This window comes from Thunnus thynnus, chromosome 6 (genome assembly GCF_963924715.1).
Source record: "Thunnus thynnus chromosome 6, fThuThy2.1, whole genome shotgun sequence".
In the NCBI taxonomy this organism is placed as follows: Eukaryota; Metazoa; Chordata; class Actinopteri; order Scombriformes; family Scombridae; genus Thunnus; species Thunnus thynnus.
Genome location: NC_089522.1, coordinates 12,994,674 through 13,020,394, shown reverse-complemented (window position 1 = coordinate 13,020,394; position 25,721 = coordinate 12,994,674). Strand labels below are relative to the sequence as shown.

At 40.3% G+C, this 25,721-nt stretch overlaps 1 protein-coding gene across 10 annotated transcripts in view; it reads left to right on the top strand.

Moving 5' to 3' along the window:
* Window positions 1-25,721, top strand: part of prdm16 (PR domain containing 16) — a 190,803-nt gene that overhangs the window by 150,221 nt on the left and 14,861 nt on the right. For 6 of the 10 annotated variants that reach the window (XM_067591827.1, XM_067591821.1, XM_067591825.1 and 3 more), the window contains exons 4-8: window positions 14,266-14,406; window positions 20,282-20,384; window positions 24,360-24,561; window positions 24,670-24,835; window positions 25,070-25,223. In XM_067591827.1, coding sequence (XP_067447928.1) covers window positions 14,266-14,406; window positions 20,282-20,384; window positions 24,360-24,561; window positions 24,670-24,835; window positions 25,070-25,223 — 766 coding nt within the window. Of the gene's footprint in view, window positions 1-14,265; window positions 14,407-18,653; window positions 19,021-20,281; window positions 20,385-24,359; window positions 24,562-24,669; window positions 24,836-25,069; window positions 25,224-25,721 lie in introns of those variants that run through there. The other 4 variants (XM_067591829.1, XM_067591826.1, XM_067591823.1 and 1 more) reach the window with 2 other exon arrangements.

The following is a 25,721-nucleotide window of genomic DNA, read 5'->3' as shown; positions in this document are numbered from 1 at the left end:
TCGTTGAACTGATCCATAGTCAGTCAATAATAGATAATGATGTCTAAGTGCTGAGCGATGACCTGCTGCACCTCACGTGTCCTCAGTGTTATTGATCATACTCAAACAGCTTCTTAGATCAGCTTCTATTCACTCGCATCGGTTTTATTAATTTCCAGTTGTTGGGTAAAAGTCTCGTATCTCCAAATGTATAACTTTTCAAGGTTTCCAAAAAACAAAACAAAACAAAAAAAATTAAGTGGATTTTTGAGTTTATCTTACAGGTTTTTTTTAAAGCAGCTGCTTGACTGATACCTCAACCAGCAAGAAAACTTGAAAATCATCAAATTTGGTAAAATTGGAGTTTTTCACCCAATAAAGACATTTTTTTAAAATTATATCTTCCAGGTACTTCTATGTTTTTCTCACAACCACTGGCTGAGTGAAAATGTTACCATCTTCTTTTAAACTGTAGATAGTCTGAGTCACACAGATTAACATAAGACTAATACATCTGTTATATTATGAATGTCATCAGATGCTGTTAAAGTTTGTTTACATCCATATTTATAAATACAGCAGCAAAAGAGAACAAACTAAAGGGCTTTTCATTTACAAGTGACAATTCATTATATGAATATACCTTTAATTTCCATTATATTACTGATAAAAGATTAAAGCAAAATAAATCATATTTGGAGTTCAGTGCAGAATGAAAAATGAATGCACCAATGAAAATATATTGCTCCCTTCTATGATCCCTCTACTGTGCATACTGTACGCCTGCACATCTACCTTAAGACCAAAATACATTATGTGTATCATACTTTCAATCAGCCAACCAGCTGAGCACAATGTATATTCTCAAGTGAATAACAGTAATACTGTGTTGTGCCTTGTTTCAAGTCTTGTCCACATGACTGTACCCAACAGCCTCACTGTGTGAGGTATATCGTTGTGTTTGTTGCCAATGTTGATTGGCCAATTATGCCTGATTGTGTTCCTTGAGGGAAGCATTCTCCAAGAGTTGTTAGTGAATGGCCAAATTATGCCTTAGCTTTTAATGTGACCATGGGGAGCACAGGACCACTCCAAAAAGTTTTTTGGTCTTTGCAAAGCCACAAGTAACTTGTAATGACAGCAGTATTAGTCAAAGGATAGTTTGAAAGTCACTGTTATTTGCTGGTGTGACTTTAATGGCGACTTTGACGCCATGGGCCGTTTGAGCTTTAATGAGAAGTTTCCAGGTGGGAGTTAAAGTTGGGTCTGTGCCCTTTCTCTGTCGTTCATGACCCCTACATACCCAGCCCGAGTCTGTGTACCTAACTGTGACTGTGTGCTGCAGCTCTGATGTCATTTATGTCTCCTCTACTGAAATGAATAATATATAAAAATTAATATTATGTAACTATACACCATATTTTAGTTTAAATAAAACACATAAAATACACTCAAACACTGTATGCTCATTAAGAGGGGCTGCCCTCTGCAGCGTTGGCATATCTCAGAACTATGACTTAACTCTGAAACACAAAAGCACATCAAGGAGAGCTGGACTGTAAAAAGAAGAAAACAAACTATTCATCTTTGTCAATCTGCATTTGGCTCAGTTTGATGATTGACTGTTGCCTGTGTTCTTATGCCACAGCGGTATTAAGAGTTCCTAGATATGCTGCAAGCATTAAGACAGTAATGCTGCTTGGCTCTGTATCGGCTCTCAGTGCAGCAGAACGGGACTGAGTGTTCACCAGCAGCTACAGAGAGGGTGTGTGTGTGTGTGCATGTATGTGTGTGTGTGTGTGTGTGAGATGAGCTGTAAAGAAAGGGATGCTGTCTGACATGCTTGAAGCAGTAATAGAGCAATATGTTTTGTCGCCCCCCAGTAATCCTCCTCCATCTCCTCATTCTGTGTGTGTGCGTTTGTGAATGTGAGCGTATATGTGTGTGATTGATGACACTACTAATGGTGTGTCTAAACACTGGCAGCCCAGTTATCTCTTATCTGACAGAGAGGAGAAGGCTTGTGTCAACAGCTGCTCCTCCTCATTTATCTCTCTCTGTCCTTCCTCCTTCTCCGGCTCTTTTTTTTTTTTCTTTCTCACAAATCAAAAGCTTGCTCAGTGTTTTCTTACTGTCGTGTATGATTGCTGATTAATTATTAATTATTTATCAATCAAATTGTTTATTTTTAATTAATCATTTCATCTATAAAATGTCAGAAAATAGGGTAAAAAAATCACATTTACACTGTCCCAAAGCCCAAAGGAGCAAATCTTCAAATTGCTTGTTTTACCTGATAAAATCACATAAACAATTAATCAATAAAATGATTTAATTGACTAATTGATTCAGCACAACTTGTCTATTTTTCCTGTTGTTTTAGCACTACACTCCAACCATCTATGTCCACTCTGCTGTTTTTTCCTCCTTCCATCCTTTACACTCATCCATCCCCACTGCAGCTGTCCTGCAGTTTCCAATAGCTTCAAGGCCGTGGGAGATAGGAAGGCCCTGAAGCCTTCTTGTGCAGCTCAACCATGGGCCCTATCTCCAGCATGGGCCTCAATCACTTTAATGCAGCTGTTTAGCCATTAGCTTCTCTGAGGGAGGCCCATATCCATCCATCCCTCCATATATCCCGTCATACATTAAAGGGCAGATTGATAGCCATCAGCCAGGCCTCGGCCACTGACACACTCTTAATATTGTGTCTAACACAAAGCAGATGGCTGCAGGGCTCTTCTACAACACACACACATACACATACACACACAATCCTACCCCCAGCCTGTTCTACCGTTTCTCTCTCAGGAGAGGGGATGAGCGTTCTTAATTAAAAGTTGGATATATGGGCCTCTGGGTGGAGGTGGTCAAGCAGGATCCATTACCTGCACGTCGGGGCCCTCCAGAGTCTGAGTTAGGGTGATGATTAAGATGAAGAGATGGGGGATGGGGCACTCATCTCTTGTCTGTGCTGCATCAAGAGTCAAAACAAAAATTAAGGATGTAAAAAAAAGGAAGTAGTAGTTTGGGCACAAGGTTCTAGCTGAGGGCGCTAAAGCTAGCGCTGAGCCGGGCTCAGGCCATGAGGTGCGAGCCATGATCTCAATAGCTGTATTGTGTTCACACTTGAACAGGGGCCAAAACCCTGTGAAATATCAGAGCGGAGAGAGGGAGAGAGAAGTGTGGAAATGAAACAATGGTTTACACAACAGTGAAATAGGTCTTTTCCTCTGCTTCTCGCCAGCAGGCCCAACACTCAAGGAGAGAAAGCTTTATTGGCCCTCCTGTCCTGGCTAGTCTCAGCCCCTGGTAGGGCAGAGGTAGGGGAGGGCAGCCTTACATGTGTGTAGACAGACATAAGAGCTAATGTCGGACTGAGAAACTCAGATAGGCAGATCTATGTTCAGCAGCCACACACAGAGCGCAGAAGAGAACACACACATACAATTATCCTATGGTAGAGATGAGAATTGCCAGATATTCATCTAATCCTGTTGGAGGAGAGTAACACGTCTCATAAAATCACGCATGCCTCTATGGCTACAGCTAATCCTACTGGGCAGTACACCTCCTCTACCTACAGGTTTAACACAGACAGAATAGTCAACAGTTTGAATGTTTTTTTTATTTTTACTTTTCTCTCTTACAAAAAAAGAGAGCAGGGGTGGATTTCGAGTACATTAAAGGTGAAATGGGAGGAAAACTGACTGCAGCTACCTTGTTCTGTTAACAATAATAATGTGCAACATGAATAATCAATGATACTGTCTTTTTTAATTCCCATGTAACTGCAGTAATTGTTGCTATCGATTTGTACGATGAACAATTATCAATAAAACATTGAAATGCTTTCTCTTTTTGGAGAAGAACCTTACATTAACTCTCTTAGACTTACTCTCATATCTAAGTCATCTACCTCTTTAATCTGGATTTTGATTTACATTAGTTTATTTAGAAGACTTGACACACAAGGATTAACTTATTTCATCTTTTTCTGGATGACTTTTTCCTTCTGTCTTCTGTGAAAGGACTTTTTCTCATCCTGCTGGGGTGAATTAAGTTGTTTGGAGACGTTAGCATATAAAACAAAGTAAAATGAATTAATAAGTCAGAAAGAATCTCAAAGAACAGATCTCAAGCTTAACAAAAAAAAAAAATTAACTAGTAAAATAGCTTATTTAGTTTTGAGGATGTGATCAGATGGCAAGGTACCAAATCAGGATCATGACAGAAGGAAGGGAATTTAGCATAATTCAAGTTGATTGGAAATGTAATGTATTTTTGCCTGTGCTGCCAAGCAAAGCAAAAAGGAATTCACATATTGATTTGCTGGATGAAGATGGGTGAAAAATCATACTCCACTGTCCAGGCAGCCAACTCTCTACTGGTATGTGTTCCCAAAATGCAATTCAAAATACTGTATGTACTGTTTTCTTTCCTCCAAGCAATCAATACTGCAAAATACCGTTATCTTTCATCTGAGCTATTTCATCAACCCAAATTAACAGTAATGTACTACATTTAAAGATAAGATTGGGTACCGATTTACTTCACAACATATTTTTGTCGACTTGGGCTTTCAAATTCAAACCTCCTGCTGAAACCTGGGTGGAGTACTGGTGATGATGGAGAGAGAAAGAGTAAAAGACAAAAAGAAAGAGGAATGTGTGAGTGCGTATCATTCTCTTGCTGGCTCGCTCTAGTTTAAGAAAAATGCTGTGCACCTCGCAGAGTTTACGTTTCATCTTGTCTCAGCTCTCTGCTGGCTGCCAACTCATTGATCTCATAACACACAAGGACGCTCTACAATGCAGGGACCAAATGATATTCCACCAAAAAAAGGAAATTTAAAGAAGATGGTTGGAGACAGACATGACATTTTCTGTTTTGTGTCAGTCTCCTTCTTTGAGATTCAAGGAATGAGGTAGTCGATGGGATAAATGTTATGGATTTGATACTGAGCAGGAACTGATATATAAAGGGAAAAATTCTCTTTCATTTCATATTGGAAACCCCTGTTGTCTGGTTTGGATCACTAGAAATATGATTACAAATGAATAGTTCTTGTCACTGCGTTTCTATGTCTCTCATGCTTCTTTCTTCCTTCATCATTCTCCATTGTATTATAAAAGCAAATGTTGTTGAAGGAAGTATTCCTTTATTCGGGTGTTAATAAATAATTGATAGTGTTACGTGCTCTACAAATTTGTACCGAGCACCACTTCCCTATTTGTGTTTGCACAGTTCCAGGAATTGTCCCATTTTGTGTTTCACTTCCGATGTCAGTCGATAGAGTGGAGGTCAAGTTGTGTTAGTGTTGAATGCAAGCTTCCTTGCCTCATTATTATTTGACATTATTCTTGGCATGGATGCATTAGATTTGATTGATTTAGTTGCTTTGCTTGAGCTCGGGAAATTTTTATTTTATATCCCCACTATTTGGGAACTTAGGAAACAGTGAGCCATCCTTGTTCAGATGCATTATATGCTTAAATTTGGAAATCCAAATCTTACCCTCTCCTTTTTTAATCTTCTAATACATCTTAAATATGACATGAAACACACATGTGCACATGTACTTTTTGCTATAGAAAACACTTAAAGTCACACTGCATAGAATTTGAACGTTTTGGCAACCCCAATCTGGAGTCCTTTTTACAAACAAGAACTTATGACATCAGAATCATTTGAAAGACACATAATGGCTTTGAACACATGTACTAATTCATTACATGCATTTGTGTTTGTAGGTTACTGTGTGTTTGTGTGTGTGTGTGTGTGTGGACAAGCCCAGCGGCCCCATCAAACATTCCCGTTGCCAATAAACAACTCCTCTGCTCACTTTCTAGCCAATAAACACACACTTTGCTAACTCTGTTTACCTCTCAGTTAATATTTAACCAGTTTACTCACTTTCCTCTCCTCTTGAGCCTTTTTATAATCTTTTTAACTGATTTTAAAATGTTATAAATAGTCTTCATTCCCAGTATTAGAAAATGTTTTCTCAATGTGTCACTAACTGAGTTCACTATGTGTGTGTGTGTGTGTGTGTGTGTGTGTGCTCCTGTTTGTGACACACAAAATCTGGCTGTTAGCCTTCAAACACCACCGACAGAGTGTGTGACCCTGATGTACTGTTCATATATTTCCCCATTTACACTGCACCTGCTTCTCTATAATGAGCCAATATATCTGCTCACTAATTGCCCTAAATACATATCATAAAGCCTGGGCCTGTAAAAAGCTGTTCAACAGTAAAACAGACATAGCATGATGGTAACCTCTTTGTGCACACACACACACACACACACACACACACACACACACACTTTTACACTGAACATATCAGACATACATAAAAAGCATACATGTACACAGGCAGAAAGTCATGCACATAAGCACATACACCTGCACGTATGCACACAACACATATAGGATGAAATACTCAAGCGTGCACACAGACGCTCTTACACACACTCATCCAGCCTTTTAACAAGGGGCTGTAAATAACACAAAGCCATTTTATTAACGAGGCCCAGCCTGAAAACTCACTGCCTCTCTTCTTTTAAAGTGCACACACTTCCTGTTTAACATTACCCTAACCTGGCAACCCAGCACATGGCAACCTGCTCATTCAGATGAGCTGCAGGCGTGTGGGGATGGACATTGTGGGACGATGCTAAAAATAACATATGCAGTCATTGGCTACAGATGTGAAAAGCTTTTCTCCTGTTTCAATTAGACATCTTTGGCAACCCAAATTTGAAAAATGGTCATTGGTGGATTTCAAAAGCATGTGTTGCCTCCTGCTGCTGGAAAAAGAGTAGTAGAGAGAGAGTTTAAGTGGCTACTGACAATGTAATAATGCAAAAATAATGACAAAATCGTATCTTAACAGAATAATAAAATGTCCCTCAAATGGGTACAATTTGTAGTTAAACCTGTTAATGTAATAATCCATATTAGTTGTTATGTCATCAGTAAAATGTAATATGTGATGCATATTATGAAGTGATAGCTTATTGTTACATTATCCAGGAGTTTAGTAAAATGCTATTTCATTATCTGAGGATTATTTTATATTTCAGTTGCTACAAACCTTTTGTCAGAAATAAAATGCACTTTTATATTTATTCTGTCATCCTGTCTGTCACTGACCTTAAATCATTCCACATCTAATCCTGTGTTTCCACCTGCATGGGAACTGCTGTTCACTTGAAGGGAAAAGTTAGACAGGTCAAACTCAAACAAAATGAGATTTGACTTTACTGTGATTTTGTGAGTGTGGGAGATAGACGCTGGAACTTTTCACATGCATGTTTTCAGTGTAGCACACACACACACACACACACATACAGACCACAAATGATAGCTGTGTGACGGTGACTGTAGAGACGCTGATTTAAGGGAAGCAAGTCGGGTCATTAGTGAGTCGGGCCACATTCTGACACTCAGGATGCATGTAGACGCACACACACACACACACACACTTACACACGCACTACAACCCAGATGGCTTTTACAAGGCCCCAGGCCCTCCCTGGCCTGCCTGCCTGGTTTTTAATTATGTCGATGGCTGCCCGGCCCAGATAAAATGGGTCACATTTAACACGCCTTCGCTCACCTTCACACACACCACACATACAGTACACACAAACAGACATGTAAAACACACACTCCAACACCTTGCATACATATTACTAGTGATTCATGTAACTCTCACACACACACTTTAACACTCTTGTGCCTTTGACAGAGACAAACGGTAAATATGTGATATTCAACACAAGGGCTCTTACCTTAATAAAAGGAAATGTCTGTCTGCGTGTGTGTGTGTGTGTGTGTGTGTGTGTGTGGATTTACAGCCTGTTTCCTCTTTAGCTGTCATTAGGCTCCCAGACATGGCTACACAGGTGTACTATTACCAGCATCAGTAATAGGCCTTACACACACATGCACATGTGCGCGCACACATACACACACACATACACACACACACACACTCTCTCTCTCTCTCTCTCTATTTTCAAAGCCTCAATCTATACTTGCAGTATGGCTCCTCCTGATGAAACACTTCTGCTGTGCCACTGACTCTCTTTATTTGGACTCAACATATTTTCACTGAATATTTGATATTTTTTGATTCAATGATGTCACAGCTAAATCCATAATTTAATGATTCCAAAAGTTTGATTCAAATTATTTAGCGTGTGTGTCAATAAAAGCCACATTGTCAACATGATTTGATGGGCTAACGTGGTTGTGTATACTTCTTCTCACATTTAGGCAGTTTGAAGAACACATTTGAATAATATTTGAATGTGATTTGAATTTAGCCGGACAAAGAAATGATTGGCTCCACATTTGACAGTTACTTGTTTTTTGGCACTTTAATATGCAGGCGGTTTCTTTTTGTGAATGCACACTACATGTATAAAAAGGCTGGAATGAGGTGATGACATGAAGAGAGGAAAATGAAAATATATAGACGGACTTTGATACAGGAGGGATGTGTATCATTAGTACCAACTCATTCTATTCATGTCTGTTTAAATCTGTAGACTGAAAAATTTTGATCATAAAAGTGAGTTTGAAGATGACAAAAAGAGAGAAGAACTTCTCCCACATCAATTATATGTTTTTTGACGTTGACACATTGTGTGTGTCTGTAGTGCGTTTGTGCATATTTTGCATGCTGTTTTCACTGGGTTCAGATAAGGGTCTTTAACCACAGCAGTGAAGTTATTTCTGAACGTCATTGCACAAGCTCAAAATCTTTATTTGAGCCCATAGTTCACATCCTTACATGTACTGTAATGCACACCGTCCTCCCAGGTTTACTAACGTGCATGAAGAATTAACAGTTACATATTTTCATAAGTTTGTGTGTGCATCTTTCCCCCTTTATCATCCTCTTTACATTTGTGTTTCACTTCCCTCTCACATCACCATCACCCAGAGCCAAAGACCAATGAAGTTAATAAAATGTGAATAATCTCTCTTTCTCACTGCCTTTCATTCTTTCAGTCTTTTTCCTTCCTGCTCTAAGAGAAGGTTTATTGACAGGACCCCTTGTGTGCCTGTCCACCTCTCACCTCCGCACACACACACAAATGTGGACAGACACACACTCATTTAGACTGTTGAGTGATGTGGCAGGGTAGGGTCATCTCTGCAGGCCCCCATCCATCACACACACACACACACACACACACACACACACACACACACACACACACACACACACACACACACACGTGAATGAGTACAAACACATCGGAGGCTGTGGGGATCTGTACTCTGTCAGACGCTTTATTAGTCCCCCTTTGAGTGTGTGTGTGTGCGCGCGCATGTTAAGGGGCCTCCCAACTGGAAACAGACCCTTTTCCAGAAAGGATACACACTCTCAAACACACTCCTTTATTTCTTGTTAGTCGTCCTGCACCTTAATATGCAACACCTCTAACAACCAGCTCCGCAGTCAACTTCACAGCCACTCAATCTGTCACTGTCACTGCTCTGTTTCCATGACTGGCCCTCTCGTCAGGGTAAAACAGGGGTGTGTATGTGTGTGTATGCAGGTAATTCTTACTTTGTCCACCATTTTCATATTGTCTACAACCACCCCGGCCTTGTGTTTTTGTATTCATATGTGTGTACAGCTGCAGAGAAGGAGGGAAGTTTCATTTCCACTTCTGCTTGTCTACCTGGAGAGCTCTCATGACAGGCTGCCCCCTAGCAGCTTCAAGGAGAAGTGCATCCCTCTCTTTTTTACTCCTCTTTACTCCTTTGCTTCTCTTTCCTTTTCTCTACGTGTTCACATAATCTTGATCTAAACAGATTAAAAGCAAGATCAATACTGAAAGGCAGTCTGCCCCATGTTCTTTGCTCTTTCTCCCTTTTTTTTTCGTTTGTTGGGCATTTCCCCAGGATATGAGTAGGTGAACCAGGGGGAGAGTCAGCCTTCTCTCTACATGTTCACAGTGCTGTTTTCCTGTTTTCTACAGGCGGAAAAACTTTCAATGCAGAGAAATCTTTCAGCTAACTTTTGTTTAAAAAGAGTCTGCTTCTGTGTTTATCCGCTGAATCTGAAAGATGTGTTTGCTAGACTTTCACATAGACGGGTGGCCTTAGCTTGTTACTTGTCTTGATACCGTCTGAAGAAAATATCACCAATCGCTACAACATGACCAGAGCAACATACATGTAACTTGTCTGATTTCTCAATACTCTGAAGCATGCAATACATAGAAAAAAATCCAACATGGAAAACATCTATCCAAGTTAGAAAGAAGTTGCTACACTTGATTGAAATGGGATGAAAACAACTATTCTTTTCCCGATTACACACACACACATGCTGTATACAAATGCATGCAAAGTAGGGTGTGTTCACACATTGAAACACCGGGAAGTGCAACAAAGCACCAAGATCACACCTCATAAAATAATTCCCTTAGAGACACACAATAACCTAGCAGTTATGTGTCACAGTCTGCTTCTATCTCCGTCTCACATCAAAATCACAATCACCACTGCGCTCCGAGCTGCCATTTCCATTTTCTGTCCTCCGTCAAAATGAAAATAATATGTATCTTGCCACCAACGTCTACCCATACAAGCAACTTTCCTCTTCTAATTCAGCCCTGCGTGCCACACACATCCGTCAGATATAACCGGCGGAGGAGAGGGCATGCCGAGACATCCATTAAAGGTTCCTAGCTGTCAAAGGTTCCCCTTTGTGTTGTGAGGAGCGATATAAGTGTCGTGCTCTTATCAGAGCTTCCTGTGGAGTTTGCTCTGTATCCTGTCCACTCAGAGCCGCTTCTCTTTCACTGAAGTCTCAATGTGCCTGTGCACGAATTAGTGCATGTGTGCTGTCATGTGAGTCATTTTCTGATGCTGTTTATTAAAATAAAACTATAGATGAAGCTCTGAATTATATTTTTTGCATAGGAAATCAGTGATATAGAGGTGAGTGAAAATATGAATAAAGATAATAAGAATGACTTGTCTCCCGTTTTCTTCTCTCTACTGTAAGTAAGATTCTGTTCAGGTATTATAATTTCAATATTATTGCCACAGTATTTGGATAATACAACCACAATAACTGCGAGAAGCTGGGAACACAATGGGAAGTGACAACCGCAAAGTCAGAAGTGATTTGAAGGATGAGCAGACAGGCAGTCATACAGGTTATAAACAAACAAGCAACTACTTTATATGGAGGTAAAACTGAAAGTGAGCACACTGTATATGTTGACAATAATCTGTCATTGCACAGGAAAGCTGTGCACTCAGTTACAGAACGTTAGAGGTGAAAGTTGAACCAGGAAGTTGATTTGTAATAGTGATACTTTTACTATTTACTATTTGCCTTCATTTTATCTCCCAAATAAGTTTGACTGAACTGGGGGTTTGTTTAAAACCTATTTGATTATCTCATGGCTTGTGTTTCTGTTGAACTGCTTTTTAGAGATGTTGCTGCATATCCTGATGTCAATCATTAACTTAAGTAGAATGATATTATTACTGATAGAAGTGGCTCGCAAAACTATGAAAACAAGACCCAGTTTGTAATATACCAGAGTTATCCTTTTGATCGTGACATGACTTTCATGAAAGAGCAAGACGGTTGTCAAACTCAAGAGATCAGCAAAGTGACATTAAGAGCCAAGTGAATAGATGATCTGCCCAGATGAGCAGAATGAGAGTGAAGAGAAAGAGTGGATGGATGAAGAAAAATGGTGTCAGTGCAAGATGGTAATTGTTAGATTGTTATATTATATTTTGAAAATATAAAAAAATGAATTCCTGATATCTTTAGTGTTACAGTCTCTGTTTTGGGCTTCTCAGTAGCCAGGTTTGCTTTGTTTTGTTGAAACCTTTTCGCACATGGAGGAAGAAATGAAAAAGAAAGGTAAATAAACAAACAATCAGCCGTGGGCTTGTTCTGGCTCTCCTTCTCTGTTGCACCTCATTTGAAGCCTTATAAATCAGGCTTCCACCTGGAGACAGGGTGTTAGCAGGCCTCCTAGGCAACATACACACACATGTGCACGTACAGAAACACACAGGTCTGCTGCTCATTAAGCCCAGGATCAGACCCTCGGGTGTGTATGTATAGGGGAAGAGGGGAACCAAGATGTGTCTGTATGAATACTACCATGCTCATATGTAGGCATGACAGAATACATACATGTGTGTGTCAGTCTGTGCAGAGTCGTGCATACCCACCTCCCTTGCCACCCCTACAAAAAAAAAAAAAAAAAAATCCCACCTCGGTTCCTCCTGGATCTGAGCTTTTCTCCATGTGTTCATAAAACATGTACGATACCTGTCGCAGCTCCCCAGCAACGCTGTGACAAGTGCATTCTGACTCTACTCTGCAGAAAAGATATTGTGTGGAGTAGTAGGTGTGTGTGTGTGTGTGTGTGTGTGGATGGTTGAGGGGTTATGCTTGCTTAGTTTTCAGTGACTGTTTTCACACATAAAATAAAGGCCTGGACTCGATCAAGATGAGTGTAAACTGGAAGCAGAAGAGGCAGTTGCTGTAGAATGTGGTGTGTGAGGAATGGATGAGACTCTGTTTGTATTTTAAGCTCTTCCAGTAGATATATCACATTATTTGCCTGAGTATCTCAGTGTGAATTACAGAAAATACATAACAGGAACTGATTTGCATAAACAGTCTCTTTTCCCACTCTCACAATCAGCAGAAACATTTACATAAGCAGCAGCCACAGTTTTTATTTCAGACTCGTGGAACAGGGTTTTAAACATAGGTCAGGGTTTTGATAAATTATTTTTAGCCACGGCACTCACTAACAGGCATTGTTATTCTAAAGCAGGAGCAGTTAGTCAAGAGGGTAAAGTCACACCTATCCCCAAAAAATGCGTAAATGCATTCGCCTAAATCGGTTGCCGTATTCGGACAAACATACACATGGCAGTTGTTTCACACCTCCAACCAGACCCTTTGCATATTTTCTCACCAAACTTGGCACCTGCACCCACACCCATGAAAATACACCTTCTGCACGCGTTCACTCAGACAACAAGAACATGACCATTCACACTTTACGAGCTGGAAAAAAAACATGCCTTTAGAAAAGCAGCCAGTTAGAGAAGTTCACGAACTTTGCGCATCTAAAAACGTCATATGATTTGTTGGTTCTTCTCCATCACACCTTGATTTCCTTCAGCAGACGTTTGACTGTGATTAGGAGTGCAGAGAGTCAAGCCAGAGGTCAGCGCTGAACTACGGCCAGGCTGATTGGGAGTTGTAATTAGAGGAGTTGCTCTGTCTCAGGCCAGTTTTCCCCCAGAGGATTCACACAGGCTCAGTATCACATGCAGCACTGGGGCGAAATCGGAGCTTCAACCCCAGCTTGGTGGAGAGGGCGAGCTTAGGGGTTTCAGCAGAGCCACCCCCAGATTCCCCACCGCCACTGAACTCCACCGCACACAGATACAGATACACACACACACACACAGATGCAGGAAAAATGGCTGTCCTTTAAAATGTATGCAGTCTCTTCTGTTTCATAAAAACACTGATTGTTATCAATTATAGGTTTAAATATAACACTTCTGTCATTTTGCAAATTTTGAGACTTTCTCATTGTCTTATGATTCAAATATGTCATTATATAATACGTCATAATTTACAATTAAAAAAAAAAAAAAAAAAAAAACCTGTTCCATTTTTTCTCTTCAGCAAAACAAAGCATTGTTACTTCTTCCTGGTTTTCACTTTTCACTCCACAATAAGCCCCTCTTTTCTTATACCTCCTCCTCCTCCTCCTCTTCCTCCTTCACCTCCACCTCCATCCTGCTTCATTCTCTGTGAAAGCGGGTAACATGAAACCTGTCCTCTCAGAGTCTCAGGGGGGCGTAGGGGTTACAAAGGGTGATCAATATGTGCCAGGGAAAGTCTTTAGACAAGTGAAAGAAGCCACAGTTTGTCTACTCCCTCCTCCTTTCTCCTCCTTTGCCCCTTTCCTCTCCTTGTTGTCGGGATTGACAAGGTTAGGTGGCCCTAACACCCACTGACACGCTGCCTCTGTGTGTCTTAAAGTTGACTGACATCAAACTCCTGGCGTGGCTTTCTTATACCCTGACGTGCCCCTTAAAAATGCTACATTTTCAACTGCCCAGACCTTTCTAGGAAAATGTCACTTATAAAAATATTTAGAGTGACTTAGTAGTTGATGAAAGCCTATTGTTTGTCACTTCTTCTTTTGTTCCTCTTGTAATATCTAACCTGTTGCTCTCCAACAGGTGGTGGACGACATGGGTAATGTCAAGTTTGCCCTGGACACAGGCCCGGACGCCACCAGCAACAGCTGGCTCAAATACGTCCGCTCTGCGCCGTCATTTGAGGAGCAGAACCTCGCCGCCTGTCACCTCACCGGAGACCAGGTGAGTGACATGACGGAGATGTCCCGATTGGATTTGTAGTCCAGATATGAGAGGAACAGCCCTGTGTTGTCAGCAAGAGACAGAGACGACAGAGAGTGCTGCTTTTGTCTCTTGCTTCCCATCCACTAAGAGCGGGCAATGGGTTGATACTGTGTGAATATGCATTTTATGTGTGTGTGTGTGTGTGTGTGTGTGTGTGTGTTTACCGTTGTGGTAGCAAAATGTGTGCGCTGGTAATGAGCAAGGAATGGCTCTATTGTGTATCTGTGGCTGGGCCCGTTGCCAGTGCTGTTAGGAAATGACCCATGTAAAGAGGCTGAAGAATAGCCTGACACTCCTGAGTCCCATAATAACCATTATCCAAGGCACGGTCTTCTTCTGTGAGAGCAGCCGTTTCTCTCCCTTTTTGCTTCTTATGTCCCATCCTTCTTTCTCTCTCCCTAAAGAAACATGGGTAAGGCATTTGGAAAGATGCCCAGCCAGTGCCCATAAAACCCCAACTGCTTAACTAGGCACTAACCCCAACCCCATGCAATGTGTGAGCCAAAACTTACTGCTGCAATACATTTGCATATTTCTGTTTATGTTTATGTTGCAGAGGCTGTTTTTTCCCCCCTGTTTGCTCTTTTGACTCTTGTCCCAGTTTCTGAAAATTAAATACTGGCATTGCCATTATTTGACACACTTTTCAATTTCAGTTCAGTTTGGACTTTTATGATAACACACAGTCATGAAGTTGGATAAAATAAGAGACAAAGAGGCAAAAAGGCATCTAAAGGAGCAAAGAGAGAAACTTGTCAGCTCAAAACAAACACAAAGAAACAAACTGAGGGAAAAAAAAAGAATAAGATGAAATGACACCAGAACATAACTCGAGACATGACGGAGGTATGACAGTAGCCAAATGCATGTATATGACATGCCTGTGTGTTTCCACATTCCTGTCACTCCACTCTTATTTGTTTCCTAATCCCTGCCTACATGGCTCTGTCCCGCTCCTGTCTCAGTCTCTAGCCGCCTGTTCCTCGCTGTCTTTGTCTCCTTTCTCCATCCTCATGTCTCGATCTGCCACCTGTCACTCTGTCACACTGAGGGGACAGGCTAGTGTGTCCATTCAAGCTTCAGACATTAAGCCTGACCGATAGAGAGAAAAGGGGCTTGGACCAAGTAAGAGGGAACACACTGGGGCCTCCAAGATTGACAAGCACCAATTGGCTGGCAACACCAACCCGACTAATCCTTTTAAGATTTTCACATCAGTGCCCCCTGCCACTGCCACACAATGTCAAAGAAAGAATCAGGGCACCGGTAAAAATTGTTAAGAATTATCCAGCCCATCCTCACAAAAAAAAAAGGCAGTATAGGTCTAAAATTCAGGTCGGCAAAAACGACCTATAGTTACGTTTACGCCATCTAGCGGCCGTGACTCAGGGAAGTGACGCAATTCAGATGACGCCAATATAAAGTGACTTAATAAAATGATTTTGCTGTATTAGGAGGAGGCGTGTTAGGTGGATGGCTATATAGTTAGAGGGCAAAAAGTGGACTTTGCTGCAGGAGACCAGCGTTCGCTTCCCCGGACAGTGTTGGGACATTTTTTTAAAAACCATAACTTAGTGGTGTTTACTGACGCCATGATGACGAAGGTTTCATAACTTTAAAGAAGTGATGTTATAAACCTCATTTCAAGTGATCATTTTAACCCAAACCATGATCTTTCTCTAACCCTAGCCAAGTGGTTTTGTGCCTAAACCTAACCAGACTTTAACCACAGCGTTGTCACACAATAAAATCTAATTATTTAACAGTGATTTGTAACGGTTTTTGAAAGCGGCGTATTACGGTCCTATGGGTCGTTCTGGAGTGCAGCCGTAGAGCTGCTAGATGGCGTAAAACGTAACTATAGTTTGTTTTTCACTGGCTGAATTTTAGACCTTTACTGTCGTTTAATTATGAGGATGTGTTGGAATTATTGGACCCTGAAAAGGCCATGTGCTCGATTGCTTTTTGATGTGTTTTGCAGTTGTTTGTACTTAGCAAATGGCTTGGCTTTTGTTTGCCTGGCCAGTTGCTTGGTGTAGTGGCTCACAGGTATGACCCTATCATTTATTTACAAACACACTCACACACACACACACACACACACACACACAGCCACTCAGTGTTAAGATGTATAATTTAACAGACCATTCAGTGATTTTTCTTTTCTTTTTTAGCATCAGCATGCACAATGCATGAGTTTATGGAAATATTTGCACACCAGGCAAATCCAAATGCAGGCAGTAACCTTTTAAAAAGCAAGTGGATAATTGATTTGTTTATTTGTTTGTCATTAATGTTGTAAGATGAACAAATGTATGCATGATCATGCATAATTTAGATATTTGTGGCCATGTACTAATTTGACAATTATTTGTATATATCTGTATATTTGTTTCCATAAGCATTATGTACATACAGTATGAACCCTGGACACATTTTCTTTAGAAATGCTGTTAGGTTTAGAGTTTTTAGAGAAATGTGTGTGTGTCAGAGAGATGTACTAGTGCTTTGTGTAGGCGTCTGCAGACGGCTGTGTTATTTTCAGTTCTTCTCAATGAGTCCGTATACAAACACACACATATTTCTGCCTGTAATTTCATCCTAATGCATCATTCAAGCTCCTTAAATGAAGGCCTAACAAAACAAGACAAATTAACAGTTTTCAAGTGTGTTTGTGTATCTGTGTGTGTATGTATGTGTGTGTCTACCCTAATGAAATAGTTCCCATTCATTCAGAAAGCCAACAATCACCCAAAACTGGTGTGTAAGCGAACCCGTTCAGTGGCTCTAAGGCCAAGTTGCATCTGGTGAAGGAAGCAGCTGAGAGAGCGCAATAGGTGGTGTGTGTGTGTGTGTGTGTGTGTGTGTGTGTGTGTGTGTGTGTGTGTGTTGGGTTTGTAGGTGATGGGGGTTGACGAGGAGATGAACCTTGTCCACCTTCTTGTCAGTCCTTCATCTTTTGTGTTTTGGAGTGGAGCCCTTTCCGACGCTGTTTGATCTGCCCTTCTACCCCCGGACGGATCCATCAATAAATAGACAATGTTGTGGGTGTGTGAGTGTGTATGTATGAGGCCACAGTGGGGGATTACTGTGGGCCCTACGGCTGGCATTGATCGATGAGGCATCTGTCCCCTGAACACTGGACAGAGATGGGAAGAGGTCAAGACAGGTCTGATTGTGCAGGCCTTACTGTAGAATACACACACACACACAAACAAACAAAAAATCGTGAAGATTCAAAATGCTGCAGAAACTAAGAAGTTTAATTAAGGATGTAATTAAAAATGTCCTTATTTATCAACAGGTTGTCATCAAAAAAAAAAAAAAAAAAAAATACTGATTATATTCTAATCTGTAATCATAATCTTATCAGACAGGAGGATGTGTCATTAATATATTAAGATATTTAAAAGATTAAAAATAAATAGATAACAAGTTCTATTATAAACAAAAATATAAAGTATTTAAATAGGATATTGGTCATCTTTTATAATTTACTCACATTTTAGCGTATTACATTTTGTCTTTTTTATATTTTATTTTTTCTATAATTATCATTACGATTGGGGGAAAGTCAAATAATAATAATAATAATAATAATAATAAGAGGAAGAATAACAACCAATAGCTTTTTAAAGTAGGCTAAGTATTTCATGTTGAATACATAAAAATAGACGTTTTGATTTTTCACAAGCTCTATTAAAATATGATCTTAATAAATTCCAGTTTACCAAATAACTGTTTTGACCCCAATAAATCCAAACTTGACCTCAGAGTTTAAAGGAATTTGCTCCTCTTGTTTTTGCAGTTATGTTTTGGTCAGGCTGGAAGAAAGTGAACGAAATAATTTTACTGCATTTCGAACAAAACTTAAATAACATTTAATCAGCAATAATCGTATCGATACATTTTCAGTGTTTATATGTTTGTGCGTGTGTTTGTCCGCGCTACGTGTGTGTGTGTATGTGTGTGTGTGTGAGTGATAGAGTGGCTGATAAAGTGAGTGCAAGTCTGTCAGGCTGCTTTATCCATTATTTACATCAATAATAGATGTATCAAGCGGCCAAAGCGGCGGCTGGGATCGGAGATGCGGGGAGGGGTCTGCGCCGCAGATCCCTCAATCCTTTTGGCTGGAGATAAGACGAGGAGGAGTGGCCGACGGGTAACCGAGAGAGCACCAAGGGGCAATAGGGAATCACTAATGAGAGAGAGAGAGAGTCAGAAAGAGAGAGAGAGAGAGAGAGAGAGAGAGGGAGAGAGAGAGAGCGGGGGGGGGGACTCATCATCATCATCAAAGACGCGCTCACTGACTAGATTAGAGAGTAGCGCAACAGAGGAGCGTCGGTCTTCATCCAGCCAGAGGGAACGATCACCGACCGTCCGCAGCGCGCCCGGCCGCTCCGCGACCTCCTCTCCCCGGCCCTGTCCGATCCAGATCCCCGCTCCCTCACCGGTAGACCTACTATGGGTTGTGTCGCCAACTCCACCGGGACTGAAGTGCTACTGCAGCTGGAGGCTCTCCGCAGCGCCGCGCAACTTTCTCAACTCTTCCGTCTCACGGAGAAAAGAAAGGTCAGGTCGAAAAAGTGTGTAGAGAGGCTGCCGCAGCCGCTGTGGGTAGCCTTGTTGTTGTAAATACGTTGTATAATAATAACAATAATATTACTCTCATTAATAATAACCTAATCATAGCCCAATAATAATAAATAAAAATAATAATTTCATTTACAAGAAGCAAAGGTAGCAAGCTCCTTGTCTCATCTTAAGGGCACTAAGTCTTGGAAGTTAGTTTCACCAGCCTTTCTGTGTGTGTATGTGTGTGTGTGTGTGTGTGTGTGTTGTGTTGACATCGTTGAATTGGTGCAGAGCGCCCCCATGTGTTTATAGATCACATCTCCTGAATGCAGCCTGAAGCGGAGTTGTTTGCGCTGTTTATTGAGATGTCTGACGGTCTGATATTTTTTATTGGGCAACGCACGTTAAATGTGAATTAGTTACATTAATTTTGTGCAGATTGTGTGTATGAATAAACGTAGCTGGGTTTAAAGATGTTGGATAGAGACTGGATAAGGCCTCGTCTGTGAATGGCCTCGGATATACAATATTGCCATATTTTTTTTTATCCCTGTTTTCTCAGCTTTCCTTAATTGTCTTTAGGCTGCATGTTGCAGAAAACTCATTTGTTGTTCACCAGGAATTTATGCTCAATCATACAAGTTAAACGACCCCAATCAAATGAATTGTTCTGAGCAGATAAAGACTTCGACATTTTCTGCAGCTGTAAATAAAAAGCGCAGAGCCGCTGAGCTGTTTGAGGTTTATTTTCGTTTCACTCGCCACTTTTCTCTCAGACCGTTTAGACTCATTATCGTCTGGATTTCTTCTGCATTTTCTCTTTTTGAATGTTTGAGTTATTCTTTGTGACAGAATTCAGACCTTTTTATTTTACTGTAAGGAAACAAATACTGGGTGTTTTATATCTTATTTGTTTTGTTTATTTTATAACGTTCGAGTAAAAGTGGAATAAAACAAATCATTGTGTTGTATCATATTTTAAAATAGCCTCTAATGGCTTTTAATTAGAAAAAATAAATTGTGAATATTGTGAACAAAATATGTTTCCATCTCGCTGCTGCAGCCTGCTTAATGTAGCTTATTTTAGACATTCATGGTGTTTTATTTTCTTAATAACGACCATATTAATATGTTAATAATATGCATTTTAAAATACGGCCCTTCCTTTAAGCGCAATAATAAATATGTGGATCCAGACTTATTAATTCCATCTTGACCTTAAGTTAAAGTCTCTCTTTCTTTCTCTCTCCCTGCTCAGATTTATTATAAAGCTGTCCGGGACATTGAAGCAGGGGAGGAGCTTTTAGTGTATATGAAGGACGGTATTTTCCCGGAGGGATCCATGGCACCCAACCTACAAGGTAAGATTAATGCGCGTCATTAGCGCACATTTTAAACAAACTCCAACCTGCATCCTGTGCTGCTTTCGCGGCCAACACACACCACAACTTCGCTAATGTGACGGGAAAAAAGACACCATCTTTCCCCCCAATATTTTTCTTTTTTGCTTCCTCAAGAAATGTGAATTATTTGAATCATAAATTTCCAGGATGGAATTAAATCCCGCATTATAGCGTCTGGTTGAAGGCCGTCTTGGACCTGTCATTTAAAATAGGCCTGCCAATAATGAAGGCTACTCGCGAGAGTCTGGTCTCAATTGTGCGCTTACAATCCTGCAATGTAATAGGCCTCTTTGCCTGAAATAATGTATTAGGGTGTCAATTGGCACTTGTCATATTCCATCCTAAGTGAGTAGAAATGTTCTGTTAACGGAAAGCCAAGATCAAACAGAAATTATTCGAAGCCATGTTCCTTAAAATAGGAACACTCAGGAGCTTTAGGACGAGCGTTTGGAATTTATTAATTTATTATATCAGCTAAATTATAATAATAATATATTATTTGTATGTCAGAGCTGCAATATGTCCACAGAAGCGCTTCTGGATTTTTTTGGAGGCCACTGGCTAACATGATGTGAGATACACGGACTTTGCGTTTAGTAAATTGATGTCTCTGAGAATCGGCCTCGTGCTCAGAGCTCAGTTATAAATAAAACTGTTGATCAAACATATTTACGTTTTTGGGTTTTTTTAGTGGTATTTTTAATTTTCCCTTTCAAAAATAATAACCTGAGAGAAGAAGGACATTTGATCAAGTATTGTTAAAATATGAAATTATTGAAAAGAAACAAGTTGTTTGAACTTGATTGGCAGCTTGAAGTCAGAAGAATATATTTTAATTATTTCAGTCATCTTGTAGCCAACCTTTTTGAGTTTTAAATATGTGAAAGATTTGACTAAGCAAATTAAAAAACTACTCCCTATCACAGGTTGATGTGTCATAGGTGTTAAATAAAATAAACATTATTCCCTTTAACTTCTGATATCCATCTATCTATCTATCTATCTATCTATCTATCTATCTATCTATCTATCTATCTATCTATCTATCTATCTTCCAAATAAGTTGTTTATTTTAGTTTGATCTTTGCTTTCCCCTACAACACTAAAATCTACAACATCATGTGTTAAGTGCTACGCTACACCTTGCTGCACATTGTAGTCTGCAAATTGGCTCACATTTCAAAATGCCTCACATTTTTAGGAGCCCTCGCCCACCCGTCTCCCCTCTGAGTGGGTAACCTGATTTACTGTATTCACTACCATGCCCCTATACGTCAGACTGAATATGTCCAATTTTTTTTATCTCATAATCTAACTTGGACAGCTGCTCCCTGTCGATCTGGGCTTTTCTTTCAAAGTTCACTTGAGCAGAAAAGGGGCCATAGTTCCGCTGCATTTCTTTAAACATCTTGGACTTATTGTGGTGAACTGCTGTTGTCAGGTAACATTGTTTTGTTGTGTTTCCAGTCTTTCTGGAACCACAGAAGAAGAAAAAACTGATTACCCTTACTTGTCATGGATTATAAAATGGTGGAGGGAGAACAAGATGTGCGTGAGATGTTCTGCAGTTCACCCTTTGCATGATGCTCAGTTTATGCACAGATGTCCACGCCAAAGGAACAGGAGGAAACAGGAGCTAAAAGCAAGCTTGATTATTGAAAAGAAGCAGATTGGCATGTTGTAGGAGTGCATCAAAGATGGAGTGGACTTGTAAATGATTTTTTTTATCAATTCCTCTGTGTGTACTGTATGTATGCATGTGAAATATATAAAGAGGGAGGCAGACAGAGAGAAAAGAGAGACACTCCACCTGCCAGAATGTGTATGTCAGAGCCAAAGTATTTGGCTTTGTGTGTTGGTGTGAGAGAGTGATGAATGAAGAAAAAAATAAGAGTTACAGTTTGTGTACTGATTGAGATGTTTATTTGTGCGTGAGAGAGACAGGAAAGTAGAAAGAGAGGAGGAAAAGGACAGCGTCAAATTCCACCTACTGTATGGATGAAAGTGTCTGTTTTGTGTTCTTGTCTCCATTTATTTGTGTGTGTGTGTGAGAGAGAGAAAGGTAGCAGGGCTGAGTGGGAGCTTGGCAGTGCAGCCCTCCTCTCTGTGTCTGGCTTATCGGAGAAGGAATTTGAAGTAGAGGACTTGAGGAGTCCCCTGAGACCTCACCCATGCTCACAGATTAGCTGCTAAACTGCACATAATTGTGCTTCCCATCGTCTCCCAGAGAGCTATTAGTCTCCCCTTTATAACCCACCCCGCCCGCCCAGACCAGACTAACTGAAAAAAAACCTGAAAAAACACACTCATGCACACATGCAAGCACCTGCATTTAAGTGCATCTTCACTGAAATGCACATACATGCACACCTGAACGTCCTTTCAGAGGTTTTCTAAACATCCATGTTCCTGTTGCAAGAGGAGTTTGCAAGCTTTTTACATACAGACAAGCTTTTCCATTTTTGAAATGAATCAAAGCTTATTTTAGTTGTATTTGAATCAGCTTGTAAAACAAGTTATCAGTGTTTAGATGTTTAAGCTTCAGTAAAACATTCACTGTCCATGAGAAATATGTGCACACTGGTGTCAAAGTGGGCTAGTTAGTTTAGCATTTGAGCTCAGTGTAATGGCCCATTGACCAGAAGGTCATTTATCCTTCTCCCCAAGGTTAGACACATTGATGTTGCTACACTAATGCCCTTTTAATGTGTCCAAGAAGTTCCAGCTGGATAAACGGTCACATGCAGTAGAAAACAGGTGAGCCATGCACTGTAAGTCATTGCGGATAAACTCATTTAGTGCAGCTTGAAATGATGGATGGGTGTGCATGGCATGTTGGGACACCTGGGGGGCCAACTCAGGCATTGGCTGTTTGGGTCATGGCAAACAGGGTATGGCAGGTTGGCGCAGAAATCACCATGGGGCTGGCGCCACTGTGCCCCTGCTTACCTCTGTTTCTTGTGGCTCATTCTTTTTTGGAAAATGTTCACATAAACACATGCAAACTCGCACACACATACACACATTTATGACCGTGCACAAAGACACTCCACTGGGCTTTCCCCTGATCTGTTGAACTTGGCGTCTGACTCAGGAACTTGCTATTGAAAAAGCTGGCCCGAGTTTTATGCATTTGACCTTGGTGGTGAGAAGTATTGTAAAGGTTATCAACATGGAAGGGGAAGACCAGCCCCTATTGTTTCCCCTGTGTGCTATTACACCTACAGTCCCAGCAAACATTTGCCTTAACAAGCAATTAACTGTGTTAATGAAGGCTAAGTTTCACTGCTAATTGATTTCCATTTTATGCGAATGTCAATTGCAGGGTTGTTGATTTTACCATTTGAATGGGAGTCCATTTAGCTGTAACTAACAGAGAGAGGTGATAGATTTTTGTTCTTGTTTAGTACTGGGGATCAACACTTATAGCAACTGGATACTTAAGATGCAGCCCACAGGGGTTAGTGAACATCAGGTGCCAACCAGCACTTATGTGTTTCTTTATGCACAGCAAAATTTGTATTGTCTTGACGCTTATAAAATGTAGTAATTTTTGATTGCATATTTTAAAAGCCAGTGGAAACAAATAAGCTTAAAAAATCTTCAGTTGGTTTGTGTGAAGAGAAAATTGTAGAATGTTACATTTGCTCTCTATCTTTATGAAGACTTTTTGTTCCATTTTGTTTCATGTAGATAAATATTTAAAAAGAAAAAAAAGCTGCTTTTCCTTTTTTTTAATATAAGATATTCTGTTTGACATTTTGCGATGCAATCTACAAGAAAGACGTTTTTTTCATATCAGAAGTGTGTGAAACTTTTCTTTAAATAGTTAAGGTGGATTTATATGGTATTATATATTTCAGTGAGCTGAATTATGTGTGATAGTTAAACAAATCTGTGTTTCTGTATGTGTGTGTGTGTGTGTGTGTGCAGACGAGCAGATGTACCGCTGTGAAGACTGTGATGAGCTGTTCTCCTCGACACTTGAGCTGCGGCGGCACCAGAAGTATTCGTGCTCCAGTGCCGGCTCCATCTTTGACACACTGAGAGAGGACTTCAAACAGGAACGCGAGGACAGCGACGAGCCCGTCCACGAGTGTAAAGACTGTGAGAAGATCTTCCCAAATGAGTACAGGTATATAAACATACAATAATTTTTTTATTTGTATTCATGCTCTGTGTTACAATTGTGACTTCTATAATTTATTGAATTCACTAATGAATTTGCACTCTCCTCATGAAGTCTGGGTCAACACATGATAGTCCATACAGAGGAGAGGGAGTACAAGTGTGACCAGTGCCCCAAAGCCTTCAACTGGAAGTCCAACCTCATCCGTCATCAGATGTCACATGACAGTGGCAAACGCTTTGAGTGTGAAAATTGTGATAAGGTACAGCATACCCGGCACGTAAGTTGTGCACAGGACACACAGGCTTTATCTGCTTCAGAAATTCTGCTGGTCTTGTTTTTTTAGGCTTCATTCATAATGGCACTGGACATAGATTTAGTAATTCTGAAAGAACATATTAAAGCAGTGAAAACTGTATATTTTCATTGACAATGCAAAGAATGGAAGTTATTATTTTTTGCATTGTTAAATATGGCGTATATTGTATTTTTATACGCTTATTTCAAATTTCAGGTGTTCACAGATCCCAGCAACCTCCAGCGCCACATCCGCTCCCAGCACGTGGGGGCACGTGCTCACACATGTCCTGAGTGTGGCAAGACCTTTGCCACCTCATCAGGCCTCAAGCAGCATAAGCACATCCACAGCAGTGTCAAACCCTTTATCTGTAAGTGAGAGCTTTGGAAGTTAATAACACCTTATACTTAACAGTCCATTTATTTTATTCCTCTCACCTTTCCACCTCATCTCCCTCTCCATCACTCTGCAATCTTCTCCATGTACTGTACATCAACTTTTTGATCCTGTTTACCTCTTCTGAACCAAGTGAGCACAGGTCCAAGGATCATAATTGTATTCACCTACACTTTTTTTTGTCAAACATGTTTGGGGGCAGCACTTCATGACTTGTAGTTTAGATTAGTCTAGACTACTTTACAAAAAATGCAAACACAATGTTGATACATCATTTTTAATCATGGATCAAAGACCTATTCTATTTTTTACCCTCTTTAAGGTAATTAAATACATATTTAATGTATGTTTTCGCTTGTTTATGTTGGCAGTAAAATACTTACAATGTAGTTACATGGCAGTTTTAACTTGTAGAATAAAGCTGAAGTTGGTTTTGTCCTTTTCATCATCAGTTTCCATTCAGATGTGTGTT